General features: G+C 47.9%; 1 protein-coding gene across 3 annotated transcripts in view; it reads left to right on the top strand.

Annotated features, from left to right (window-relative positions):
* The first annotated feature begins 9,231 nt into the window (after nt 1-9,231).
* Nucleotides 9,232-14,156, top strand: part of NKAIN4 (sodium/potassium transporting ATPase interacting 4) — a 50,825-nt gene continuing 45,900 nt past the window's right edge. For all 3 annotated transcript variants that reach the window (XM_068416196.1, XM_068416197.1, XM_068416198.1), the window contains exon 1: nt 9,232-9,353. In XM_068416196.1, coding sequence (XP_068272297.1) covers nt 9,300-9,353 — 54 coding nt within the window. In that variant the 5' untranslated portion in view covers nt 9,232-9,299. The remainder of the gene's footprint in view (nt 9,354-14,156) is intronic.

Below are 14,156 nucleotides of genomic sequence, written 5' to 3' on the forward strand. Positions count from 1 at the left end.
TAAATGTGCGTGCGTACGAAGGACAGAGCGTACGAAAATATAAAGCAAACTCAGCTTAAATAATTTGCGCTTCCAGTTAAGGAGAAAGTGGTCTCTTCTGATAAGCACCATTATTTTCTGGTAAACATGCACTAATGGGCAATGAGGTTGCCATTATACAGACGCTGTATTGTAGGATCTAATGAGAATATTAATCTTATTTTTTCCATATAATTGGTAGATAGCCCAGTGATTGGTGTCGGTGGTGGAAGGGCACGCATTGGCCATTCCCTACTTGTGCTCGCAGCCTCAGGGGAGCAGTGTTGGGCAACATTTTTCACCTGTTGTAGTGCAGGGCTGGGAGAGTGATGCCTCCCATGGTCTTAATTTACCAAACATGCATGTTTGCACTCTGGGCAGCAAACTCTGGCCGTGGCAGCTTTGTCTTTCTGGGATCAGAATCGCTATCACCAAAGCAGCACAAAATAGTGCTTCTGTTGTCACTATAGGACTAATATCACCATATGCCCTGAACCAGGAGTCATCTTCAACCCGTGATGTACAGTGAGCAGCAAAGACTTACCTACATGAGTGAAGGCTGCAGGATGGGACTGTCTGGTTTGCAGCAGGAATGAAGGGAAGCCACAAACATTTGCCTTTCTTAGCAAGCAAATAAGTGCATGCCATTCCCTGGCAAGTCCAGTTTGCTCCGCTCCCGGAATTTGGGATGGGTACATAGCTCTCTTCCCATCTCTGCAATGTGTGACAAATATCTATTCGAAGATAATAGATAATGCCAACAAGAAATATTTACAAAGGCATCCTGCATTGTATTCCCTACTTCTTCCCTTTCTCTAGTTATGAATTGATTCTAGCTGGAAACTAAATTACAAATGTTTTCAGCACAATTGCCATGATTGTAATTCTTATGCCCGCTGTCAAGCACATATGAAATGTGGCGATAAGGAACAAGTTACAGGATAAAATAATAAAATATAAGGCAGGCAAAGTCTCTTTGAGCTGTTTTCCATGTTGAAATTTTTCAGATAGAAATAATTTTACTTGGCTACAAAAGGATAATACTCAAACATGTAAAGGGTAGTCCGATTTGTGAGCACAGAAAACAACTAGAGCCCAATTCCACCAAGATTTCATAAATATGTGCGCATAATTGCAGTGGGGAAGACTAATAGCAAGTGAAAGCTTATTAAGATAAACTACCTAGTATGCAATTTTGCTTGTAAGTTAATGATTTTGAATGATAGCTTTGAAACTTCTTAGGTAAAAAAAAAAAGTATTTGAAACAGGATTTAGACCAAAGAACATTCATTTTCACTTTTTCTTCTTTCACAGATTTCCTGAGCCCTTTCTAATCTATTAATAAGACTTGATTTCGGCTATTAAATATTGCAGTTCCTGACATAAATGAAGTAGCATTACCACTCAGTTTAAATTCCACAAAAATACCTGAAAAATTCTCTTCTAGAATAGCTGACAGCATGAGCATGGGGTTGGGAGGGATTCCTCGTAACTTTTCAAATATTAAAGGAAAAAGAGAAACGACAAACCCCTATTTTGACTTGTTTATTAACACCTATGTGGGCCGAATACAATACTTGGTACTAGCAGCACTTGTCGTGGACTGAGAAGCTGTGGATTTTTATTGCCTTTTTTCTCTCCCAACACACCTGAGATTAGCCACTATATCAGAGTAATGTGCAGGATGTCACAGCGCTTAAATTGAGGGGGAACAAAAAGAAACGTAGATACCCTTGTTAGATAAATCTATTTAATAAATCTGAAGAGTGAGGAGCAAGGAATAGACCTGTTTGCATGATAAATGTCACCATTCAAGTTCTGCGGTGTCATTACTTATGACTTACGTTATAACTGTGTGAATAATAAAAAAACCCTGAACTCGTCCCTTTTAGCTCCATGAGTAGTCTCGTTAACTGATGGGAATGTGATAACACCCTTTTCTTGGACTTTTTTTTGGTACTTCTGTATGTTGCATGCTCTGACAGCACCCTGTGAACGGTAAGCGGGTTGTCACCTGAGCCACCGAAGACTCGATCTCATTTCTGACTTTTTTGGCTTGAGAACTGGTTTTTGAACGGGCTCGGCTCACCCCGCATGAAGAGCAGGACGGGCAACGCTTGATTTCAGGCAGCGGCATAAATCAGCCCGTGGCTGGTCTCGGCCTCTGCCCTGGGGAAGCGGAGGCAGCTGCAGGGGATGTTTCTTCAAGCCCGAGTTTGCAACTCAGGGCCTGAGTACAAATCCACGGCCACGTTCAGGTTCCAAAAAAAGAGACTGGGGACACACGAGGGACACGCAGGGCCCTCCGGCATCGGAGGAGAGGAGCCAGCTGGACGCTGTGATGTGTCAGCTCAGCGCTGCCAGCTTTGCTGGAGCTGGTTTGCCAAAGCAGGGGGCATAAAGCGGCTCGGGGACACTCGGGAGGATGCGCAGCTCCCTCTGAGGAGGGACCCGAGCGAGATGGGGTGTGCACGGAGGGTCGGGAGGTGGTGGGGCTCGAGGGAAGGAGACACGCGAGACAAAAAGCACTCGGAAAAGTCCTCAGCAGCCAAAGTCCCCAGCCCAGCCATGCTGCAAAGCACCTCCCTGGGTGCCACGGCTGGAAGAGCCTGTGAGGAAAAGCCGGGGACATGTTGGTGTCGGGGCAATGGTTGGACTCGGTGATCCCAGAGGTCTCTTCCAACCTGATTGATTCTGTGATTTCCAAGGCAATTAATTCTTTCTAAAGTAAGTGTGTGTAAAAAATGCTCCTTCAGCCTGGTGGCACCTGACACAGCTTGCTTCTTAATACATATTAGCTCTCACTGGCTGGGACTGGAAAGAATATCACTGAAAACATGGCAGAAAGGTAGCTCTGTTTTGTGTATGCATGAGTTTGAATAGCTTCTGACTGCATGTTTCATGCCTTCCTCGGGGCAGTAATCATATACGCCGGCTCCTGACACCGTACACTCAGGCACACGCTGCTGCAGATATCCTTCAAAAGACACTCTAAAAGAAACTTGTTATTGATTTCTTCTCCATCATATCACATGAGACTTGTTAAATTGGTGTGGGCAAGTTCGTAATCATTTGAGGGGGAAAAATGGTTCCTAAACAAATGGGGAGGCAGCTTGTCTAAATGAGAGCTCCCTAAGCTGCTGCCCAAAATTGGAGACTGCTCTCACCCTTTAGGCTCTTTTTTTTGTCATATCATTTGAGAAATGCAACTGTTCCATGGAAACCTTGGATAATCACTTGGTATCAATACCCAGGGACCTTGGCAGCTGCATTGAATTACTTCTTGGTCACAGTGCCTAGTGAAATTGCAGCTGGAAATGTGGCTGCAATCGTGCCAGCTACTCAGATTGCATGGGCTGAGATGCTGGGATGGCAGCTGTGGCAGCGTGCTTTTCCTGCACGAATTAACCCTTCGGGCACTCCCTCTTCTCCACCCAGGGCTGTGCCTGTGAACCCACCTGGACCGTTTACCCAGGAAAGCTGACAGCAATCCCCAGAGCTGCTACGACCCTAATTTGAGCAGCTCTTCCCAAAGTAATTTAGTAGTTGTTTCATGTTCTTGGCCTCCGGGTTGTAAATAAAAGAGACTGGGAATTGCAGTGAACATGGGAGGCTCTTCAGTGCTGCTGCTCAGGTGAGGTGATGGTCTGTGGCACAAGGCACCCACCTCAGAAATGCTGGCAGGTTCCAGGGTGTTTCTGTCTCTATGATTTTCCTTTATAGTCATGGAGAAGTAAAAAAAGACTTATTTGAAAGGCTGCTTGTGGGATGTTACGGCAGCATTGTCAAGGCATCTTATTAAAGCTGTAGAAGTGTGAATTTGAACTTTTACTCCACTGTAGTGACAAATGGGTGCCTGTGAGTTTGATCCAGGGGAGGAACGATACCAGTCATGTTTCCTTCGTACGAGCCCTTGATCATACAAATGAGGTAGCTGTATCAGCTAGATGTGGACAAATTGTTCACCTTGCTATTATTCTGACATACTGGAGAGCTTAGTGAATCTGCCTTCCACCTCTGCCGTCCTCCAGCTGCTCATCAAAGAGTGACAAGAATTTGTTGTGTGGCTCAGCAAGTTAATATTAGGGAATTACAAATGTGGAATGTAGATGATAGTGGTGTAGAAATGCCGAAAAGCCTGATTAGGAGCTGCCTCCCCCCAACATCCAAGACTTCACAGGGATCAGAGAGAAAACGACAGATTTCACATACCAGTTCTGATAAATTTTACAGATTGCCCTGGGCTGCCGGGGAACCATTTCAAAGCATAAAAGTCTTTGAGATTGTTTTCTTTCTTGTATAGCGATGAGCACAATTTTTAAAACATTGTGCTTTGCTCTCACAGGGCTGTTTTCCTCTGCGATATATTTGAAGGGAAAGAGTGTGGTTCCTTTGGACATCGGCTGCTGAGGGTGTGCCACTACGGTGCTGCTCAGTTTGTGCTTCTGTGCCTCTCTGGTCCCTCTGGAGAGAAGGACACGTCTGTCCTATTGCCTCCTCTCTTAGGTCTTCTACTTTGATAGTCTTGGCTTCAGCTGGCTTCGGTCCCAGAGCAGCTGAGCTCTGTAACATCTCTCTAGTTATTACCCCAGGGTAATGGGAGGTTTAAAAAATTACAAGTTTAAAATTAGAAGGTCAAAACTCCTTGCCCTTTTTTCATGATCTCCCTTTCTTTCTAGCTGGTTCAGTAATTCTTTTCTATGTAAAAAGTCTTCAGTAAGACACATGGGAATATCACAAAGTCCAGTTCTTGTAGCCAGCCCTGGCTGCCCAAGGTGAGCGGTGGCAACCTCTGGTCACCTGCAGTTAGGTCCTGTCACTGCATTACTGAATTACTCCTTTGAGGAGACAGGGCAGAGTCTAGTGCCCTTTCCTCGTCCCACCCAGGAAGATGATTTATCCTAATCCATTTGTATCCATATACGTTTTGAGCATCCACAGTGTCCTGCAGCAGGAAGCTTCACAGCTCACCCAGCTCTTAGGTAAAGACTTTCCAATTGATCATTTTGAATGTGTCCCCTGCGAAATATTGCTGTGCACAGTGGAAAACTACCATCAGTCAGACGACTGGCAGCAGGTTTTACTTCTAATTTGTGATAGAGAAATATGATGTGACATGCCACCTTGGGAAGGCTGCTGTCTGCCCTGAAGGAGGGCAGCGGGCTGGCTGATTAGCTCGTGAGGCCATAAAGCACTGGGACAAGCACGTTTTGTCTCTTGGATGTGGCACTGATAGGGTTGGAGTGCTCTGACACCGCTGCATTTGATCAGACGTCTGTAAAGGCACTGTGACCCAGATGAGGTTATTAAAATGGAGAGGAGGTGAATGTAAATGAACTGAGCGGAATAATGCACCCCACGTGTATCGTGGGATGTAAGACCAGCTACAGCTTTCAGCAGCTGTGACAATAACAGGGTTTGGGCTGTGAAGAGACACGTCCCCAGATAATACTTTCAGCCGCTATTGCTCATCTTGATCTGTCAGAGCAAGGAGGCTGTGGGTATGAGATATAACAAGCTGTGGTAAGATACTGCTGCTTTGTTTCAAGCTTGCTAACTTTGCTTCTTGAGTTCTTCTGAAGCAAACCTGTGACTTCTTGAAGTAATTTGGATGTAATCAGCCAGGAACAAGTGATAACAGGTCCCATTGTCTCAGGTTAATCTCCCCTAGAGCAGTGCAGCTAGATCCATGCCACCCCCTCAGCACAACAAAATTGGATGGGAAGAGGTTCCTGATTCAAGCACTGGCTGAGAAGAGGGACATATGGTCTCTGGAGCATCATTTGAACCTGAGGATGATTCCCACCTGGATTTCATGCCCTCCATGAAGTCAGGATGTGACCAGCATGTGCATCAGGATCTTAAAGTGAAGGGGCATCCTCAGGAATTACAGGAGGAAAAAAGAAACAACTAGGGTCTCTTAAACATACCTATGGCACAGCATTTGGAGAGGACTGCAGTAATGACTGCTTGACCAATTCCCTTGTCTTGGTCTTCTCCTGATGGCTGTCTGATGGAGAGGGATGGAGCTGCCTACGATTGCCTTGCTCTGTGTACACACTTCAGGGAGCAATATTGCTGCTGAGAACCCCTCTGACCCCATCCAAACCCCTTAAACAGGAGAAATCTTTCTTGACCCCCAGACTGGACTCTCGAAGCAACATTTTGACCATCAACAGCTGAGGATGAGGTTATACTCCAGGAAGTATAAAAATCAGGATACTGAGCAATTTTGTTTTTCTTTCTTATTTGCTAATTTAAACTTGCAGTTGGTTTTATGAGTTAAACCCTCAGGGTCGATGTGTGGCCCTGCAGCACTCGTGGGAATTCAGATGAGTCAGGACTTTGCACAGTTTTTAGGAGATGCCGGCGGCTGCTGTGGCCATGCCAAGCCAAGTGCCACTGTGTAGTGGCACATGGGGGTCACTGGTGGTACACTGCACATCAGGGATGGCACGGTGTTTTGGCAGCCTCTGGGCTGCCTCATCCAATGGTGCCTTGTTAATCCACCTGCTAATTAAATAAAGCTAATTAGGATCTAAGTTCTATGTGTTTCATTGCCTTAGGTCCAAATTCAGCTAAGTTAATATGTCATCTCATGGAAATAAAGGAGTTTCTGGAGATCTGTAGGAGACTTTTTAATTGGCCTGCCAAGAGTAACCAAAAAACCAAACCTGTTGTCAGGAGAATCAAACTCAATGCCCCTCCACTGGTGTCCACAATCAGAAGAAGCTGAAGACTACAGTACTGAAGCAAGTGTGCAACTTCCAACATGAGAGTAGCCCCACTAAAACCAGTGAGGCTACTTGGATGCTCAAAGGCAGATCCCCTCCATGTCCAGGCCTCCTGCTAAACCAACACAGATAAGAAACCGTACAAACAAAGGTTACAGGATCAGGCTCTGGGAGTTTTAAGTCTGTCTCTTTGAAATCCAGGTTACATTATCCCTGTGGTTTCACCCTTCTTAACAGGCTCAGGAGAGTCGGTGTGTTTTCTTTTAGATGCATGTGGAGTCCTGGCCAACACATGGTTGCCTTTCACTTAGCTTATCGAGATAAAAGTGCCGGTGGAAAAAAATCCTGTTTATGTCAAACTTATTATTTCAGCAGCAATACATTTTTCTGTTTCACGTGATGTCTCCTTTGTAGTACAAATGAGTTGGAAAATAGCTGTGCTTACGGGAGGTTTTTAGAAGCAGGAAGCAGTACAAGAGATGCAGGAGACCTTAAGAAATGGCACAAAGGCCAGGTACTAACCTGCACGGCCGCAACCCAGCCTTCCCCATGCTGTTCCCAGCAGTTTCCAGAGCACGTAACACACACCAGCCTAACCCCAGCCTGCTCTCGGCAGGCTTGAGCTCCTGTTTTAGTTCTGATGTCAGGTTGCCTGACCCTACAGTGCAGAGTGGGACCTCCCTATGCAGTTTGTGAAGAATGTTTCATCTACATTCATTAAAAAATAAACTGGTCTTTGTTCCTATTGCCTCCACCATCCAAAAACCATCTTCCTGGGAATACAAATACTGCCAAAGCTTCTTCAGTCCACAGCTTTCTGGGTGAAATAAATTGGTTTCTTCTCTGGGTGTATTCCTTTCACCTATAATAAAATGTGTTTTATTGTATCTGACTGCATTAATTGATGCCCTGGTTATGTGCAGTGCACAGGTCAGATAATCAATATACTTTACTATTTAAAACCAGTAGGATTTGTTATCAATTCAGAGTCTGTCTCCTAATTTTAGGTATTCGGAGTTTACATGTTTGTTTGTTTGTTCTGTTTCTCCCTGTGGGTGATTTGAATAACAATGATGTTATTAATACAATGGTTTTAACATTCATAGCACTTTAGGACTAATCCTGCTTCCGTGGGGTATAGTCAGGCAATGTTTTCCTCGAGTAAAATGATAGAGCCTCTCTCATTTCAGCTGCCGTCTCCTTCTCACCCTGCTGTAATAAGCAGTGTGGCATGCTTATTTAAAAGGAAAGCAGATCTGGTCACTCACGATATGAATTTGCACCCTGCTTTGGAGGCAGAAGCAAAACCCTGACTTGCTTCAGAGGAGGAAGGAACAGCCTGAGAGTAACAGAGCAAACTGTCGTGCAGCCCTGAGAGTCGCTGGAGATTGCAAAGAAACAATACCCTCATTAGATGAGTCTCTCCCAAAGCTTCTTATCCCGCTGTGTTGAGCTTAGCAACAAGTCTGTCCCAACCACAGTGCGTGGTGTGTGACCTGCTCGTCGGCCCGACAGCGACGTGTCCAGCAGGAGGGCTGGCATGATCCCACGTCTTCTGGACCCTGCTCCTCCTTCCGAGAGGAGGTGATGTGAGGGACTTGGCGTGTAAAGGAGGTGGTTGTGTGCTCCTGGATTTGCTCTGCTATTCACAAATGAAGTAGACTGACTTGCTTTTCTACAGATGCAGGGTATACGAGTGTTTCATAGATGGTGCTCAGGTAGAAGCTCTTCTTGTAAGAGAGATGCTCCCCTGCATCCCTCGGCTCCTAGTCAGCTGTGATTCATACACGAGCCTGGGCATATGCTTTAACATACAAATGTGCATTTTAAACAACTCCTTGTCTTTTCCCCCTTTCTGAGTTTGCCTTCCACGTGCGCTTTCTCTGACACATGTTATGGAAGAACCATTGTATTTGAAGTTAATTGTAGGCTTCATGATTTTTAGGGTGAGCGTGCCAGCACTTGAGAGAGGTGATGGACACATGTGGAAAGGGGAGAGGAGCTCCTGATTCCCATCGCCTAGGATGCCCTATAGGCTCTGTGTCCTGTATACACAGCTTGACTGTCCAGTGCACCCCTGTGCTCCGGCCCATACCGGGCACCCCCGGCCAGCGGCAGAGCCGGCACCGCCGGGGGAAAAGCGTCCCGTCAAGGGAAAAAATCAGGGGCTGCCCCACCGGCCCTCGCGAGGGGAAAGGGAGCTGGGGGAAAGGGAGCTGGGGCTGCGCTGCCTGGCTCGGCCTCCCGGGGGAGGGCTGGGGCCGGGGGCCGGGAGCTCCCCCCGCTCCTGCGGGGGCTCGGGGGGCGCGTCCCGGCGGCAGCCCCCGCCCCGCCAGCCCCGCCGGCATCCGGGACGGCAGCCGCCGCCGGGGCATTGCCCTTTTAAGCCGTGGCCCCACTCTCCTCCTCCCCGGTTCCCGGAGGGGCTTCACCAGCCGCCGCGACCGACCGAGCTCCCTTCGCGCTGCCGGCGGCAGCTGCGGGCCGGGGCCGGGGCGCGGCGGGGCCGCAGGAGCCGGGCTGCCCCCGCGCCCGCTGCTCGGGACCATGGGATGCTGCACCGGGCGCTGCACCCTGATTTTCCTCTGCACTTTGCAGCTGGTAAGTGGAAGCGCTCCGGGGTGAGATGGGGACGGCGGAGAACGGCGCGTTCGGCTCCCCGGGACGGGATCAAAAGCCCCCCCAGCGCCTCGGTGCCCCCGCCGGTAAAGGCTCTGGTCCCTCCTCAACTTCGTCTCGGCGGGGAAGGGGGAGGGATGTCAGGCTGCGCTCTGCAGCGCGGGGGAATTTACTGATGCCTAAAACTCGGAGAAACGTGGGTTTTTAAAAAAAAAAAAACCCAAAGTTCTCAATTCATAAGTTTGTACTTACAAAATACAACTTAAAAAACAAAAATCAGTCCGTGACAGGAGTGCCGGCGGGCTCGGTGGCGATGTTGCGAACCAAACCGAACCAAACCAAACCAAACCAAACTTCATCCGTGCCGAAACCCACCGGTACCTTCAGCCTCTTGTGTGTCCAGCTGCAGGAGGGGGCTCGGCTCTATCCCACCCTGCCCGGGAGGGGTTTGTGCCGCCTTGGAAGGAATTGTTGCCAACCTCCTCGGGATGAAGTGCTTAGACACAATGTGCTTGGAAACGTACATGTATTTATTGAGGAATCAACTCCCCGGGGCGCGGAAGGTGGGATCCAGGGGGGGGTTCCTCGGCCTCATGACATCGGTGGGTGTCGGTGCGGGCAGTGACAGACAAAGGTCTGGTTGTTCCCCGAGTGTCGGTGCACCCAGCCGGGATCCGGAGGGTCCCCTCCTTGTCAATAGCTAATGGGCTCCAGGGCTCCTCGAGCCTTAAAAAGGAAACGACAGCGGCGAGGTATTTAATTTAATTTACTTCTTCCAAATCCGCTTTATTCGGGAGCGTTCGCAGCGCGCAGGAACTCGCAGGCTTCCTGCTCAGTGCTGTCGGGGTGAGTGGAGTTAAAACTCTTTGGTTTGGAGTTGCTGACTGTGACAGAAGAGTATTTTCTGCCAAAGGGACGGTGAGCGGGCACTTTGCTGAAGGTGGGAGCGAAAAACTGGGAACCTGCTAGTGTTTAAACATAAACCATCAGCCTAAAATTGAAGGGGAAGAGGGTGGGAACGCAACCCTGTTAGCTCTGGCTGCCACAGTGGGAAGATGCGGATGGAAGATCTGACTCGTAGTTAAACAAAATACAGAACAGAAGTGGGGGGGTTTTCTTGCACTAAGTGTGCATAAATGTGCTGGGCATATTTATGAGTGAGTTGAATGGCTGGGGAGTGTATTTAGTCTCCTGGTTTATTTATTTTGATTTTTCACCCGTGATCACAGAAGAAAGAAGCTGTACCCTGTGTGATGTTAGAAATTGGCACCTCAACACTCGCTGTCTCTTAAACCCATCACGATGTCATCCTGCTTTAAAGCACACACTCACACACACTGGGGGAAAAAAAAAAAGAATAAGAAAGAGAGAAAGCCATGAGCTGCTGGTGCTGTTCTGCTTTCTGACAAGCGTGGGAGTTTTCTCGTATCCAAGATACAGGGACAAAGAACCCCCAGCATTTTATTTTCCTTAAGACCCTCCTCCTTGAAGAAAAGAATCAGTTTGGCTCATTCTTAAGCGAGTTTGGATGCCTCGGCTGTAGTGATTTCCCATGGCACTTGCTGGGTGAATTGGTAGAGCTGGAAAAATGTGAACTATGGTGAGGGAATTCCTGGAGCCGCGCTCCGATGGGGGTGAGGTCAGGAGATCCTGGCCGGTTCCCAGCGAGGGCTTGGGTGAGGGTGAGATCCAGCCTGGTGCTTTTTTTTTTATTTTTTTTTTTTTATATTTTTAGCAAACTTTCTCTGTAAATCGTCAAATCACTTCCACACCAGTATGGCCAAGTGACCTGCAGGACTCGCTGCTGCTCAGGGTGGGTTCTGTTAAGACAAAACACTGAAGTGATCAGGCCAAGATCATCAATAAATTATAATGATGTGAACTTCCTTTGTTCCTCTCATGTCTCTGCTCTGCTTCATCTGATACTTTGAACCCTTCACAGCCTCCCCTGTGTGTTGCCAAGCTCTGTGTCTCCCACTGCTGAAGTCCCAGCTTCTCTCTGGTCTGTGGAGGTTTTGCCTCTGACTTAAATGGGGAGAGGATTTCAGTGCTGGGGTTTCCCACGTCAGTTTTGCAGCACACCCCTGTGTTACTTTACATGTTCTCATGTCTGTTCCTCAAGGTTTCACTAGGGCTTTTTATAAATGAAGAATGAAAACACGAAACAACCCCCTCCAAAAAAAATCAAATTAGGAATTTGCGTTGCAATGCTTCGTAGAGATCATTTTACGATTAGGTGCAAGTAGTTGAGTGTGTGAGGAAGTGTTTGCATGCTGCAGCCTAAATGTGGCCCTGGAAAAAAAAGGCAGAAAACAAACATATTTGTCACTGCAGTGTATGCTCCCAAAGAAAAAGTTTGTGATCCAGTCGGAGAACAGAACAACGTGTGAATTCAAGGAGCTGCTACACAATGCGAATACCAACTAGATCTTCAGCCCCCCACAGGCTGAGCACTCAGAGAGGAGGAGAGCTGTGTGCGTCTGTCTGAAGGAAATCAGGGCTGAGTCCCCAGCGGTTTGCTAATCAAGGGGGGAGGGAAGGCTGTAGTTTGAATAAATAATTTGCCATGTTCCAATTTTAGGTTATTGTTTTCTTGAAACGCCCAGGTTAGGCTCTTGCTTTGCCAATCAGTGCTGCAGGGAGGCTGCGAGAAGGTTCTGGCTCTCCTTCCCCCTGATCCCGGTGTGTGTCGCTGCCCCAAATCCTTCCCTTCTTCCTGATCCACCTCTGTCTTCAGCAGAAGCTTGGATGAATGTTGGCCCAGGTCAGGGCCACGCTGCAGATGAGTTTATCCTCAGCCACGGCATAGGGAAGCACCAACAGCAAGGTGATGGGGTGCTCGTAGCCCAGAGTTTGTGCATCCCAAGGGTGTTGTCACCTCCCAGTCCTCGCTCTGCCCAAACACCACTGCCATTCAGGTGCTGAGTTACCTACAGCCCTTGCTCATCCCTCCCAGCCTTTGGGCAGTTGCATATTAAAAAACAGGAGGAAAACTTAAATGAGCCATAGGTCTCCCCAGGAAAAAATCAGGACTCTGTAAGAGAACCTCTGCAGAGGCTTCAGAAATGCCCCTTATGTTAATTAGAGTTGAAAAAGGCTCGTCGAGGGCAGGATTTCCAAACCCGAGGGGTATGACACAGTCTGTTGCACCCAGCAGGACCATGGCCTGGGTGGGTCATGGTGAGAAACCACAAGCGAGGGCTGGGTCTCAGGCAGGGAAATACTAAAAAGTCGTTGATTTGCTTGTTTCCTCTCTGCCAGCGTGAGGTTGCACCCAAACAGTGTATTTTCTGGAGCAGTAAGTGATTGTGCACTGAAGGCACTGAATTTATTTCCACCAAGCATGGAAAAATTCCCTCCCTCCCCGTGCCCTGTCCCAATAAATCAAACAACTGTAGTTTCTTTACATTCTGTCCATGGATTGAGAGCTCAGATGCCAAGCAAAGCCTGGAGACAATTTTACAGATACATTATAAATCCCCCTAGAATAAGAGCTTCTAATGGAAAAAGTGACTAATACCTCAAATGAGCACAGAACAAGGCACCCTGGGACGGGGCTGCATATGGAGACTAACCCCAAGTAACTATATACCTTTATTTATTTATTTTCTCATGCTCTCTTTCTCCTTCGCTCCCTTCTCAGCGATGCCTTTTTAATCTCTTACAGAAGAGGGTGACTAGTTCTGGAAACTATTTGAAACCAGCACAGATCCTTCTCTAACTGCTCTCTAGTAACTAAAGGGGTCGTGTCAGTGTGATCGAGGTACGGAGCGATGAAGAGTACGCAGGGGTGAGGGCAGAGGGGAGCGTGGCAGAGGGGCAGGTGGGATTGCACGGCAAGGCAGGAAAAAAAAAAGCCTGAGTTAAAATAGGTGGACTCGATCAGATCGGCACACGCGGGCTGTGAGAGGGAGGGTGGTAGAGCATCTTCCTACTCAAGGTAAGGAGCAAGCAGGATTGCAGCATCTGCGCTGTGGGGGTTGGGGAGGTGCCTCTCGGCTTTCTCCTCTCCATCCCCGGGACATTTTGAACTGGAGGCAGGGTCGGGAGTGCAGGACTCATCTCTCCCCTCCTCTGCCGCTGCCTGCGGCGCTGGGGCAGTTTGGTGCATCTCCTGAGGCAGGTCTGAGCTCCCACAGCTGTGGTCCGGCTGAGCACAAAGCGTTGGAGGCAAGAGCAGGTGCAGGGGGGAGCGCGGTGTCCCTTCGCTCATCACGCTGCTCGAGACCCCTCCGAAATTACCTCGTGCTCTCCCCAGCTGTTTATCGTCTCCTCCGTGGTTTGTGCTTCATTTATAATCCCTCTAGGGAAGGGGCTATCGTGTGTACGCACAGCACCTAGCACCGTGATGGCCTGAACCTTTCCTGAAGTCCTTGAACAATACTCCAGGCTAAATAATAACGTAAGTCTAAAGACTACGTTTGACAGATGCTGTCTTCTCCGTGTCTGTTCCAGACAAAGGAAAATTAAAGCTGAGCCAATAATAGAGCTCGTCAGCATTTTCCACCGAAGCTGACTTTCAGTAGAAACCTGGGGATTTGACTAAATGAATATTTTCATGAGAAGTATCTGCTTTCCATAGACAATTCTGAGTTCTTCTCCCAAGTTTTGGCTGGAATATTTTGGCGAAAAATCAAAAATGTGCTGGCAAATGTTTGCTGTGCTGGCAAACATTTTTAATTTTGGAGTTGCGGAGCTTTTCTTACAAAAAGTTGATTTTTGCATGGGGAGATTTTTTTTTTTGGTATGTTTTTTTTCCCCCTTTTCTCCTGAGCAGCTGCAGTC

The sequence above is a fragment of the Nyctibius grandis genome, chromosome 19, assembly GCF_013368605.1.
Source record: "Nyctibius grandis isolate bNycGra1 chromosome 19, bNycGra1.pri, whole genome shotgun sequence".
NCBI classification, from domain to species: domain Eukaryota; kingdom Metazoa; phylum Chordata; class Aves; order Nyctibiiformes; family Nyctibiidae; genus Nyctibius; species Nyctibius grandis.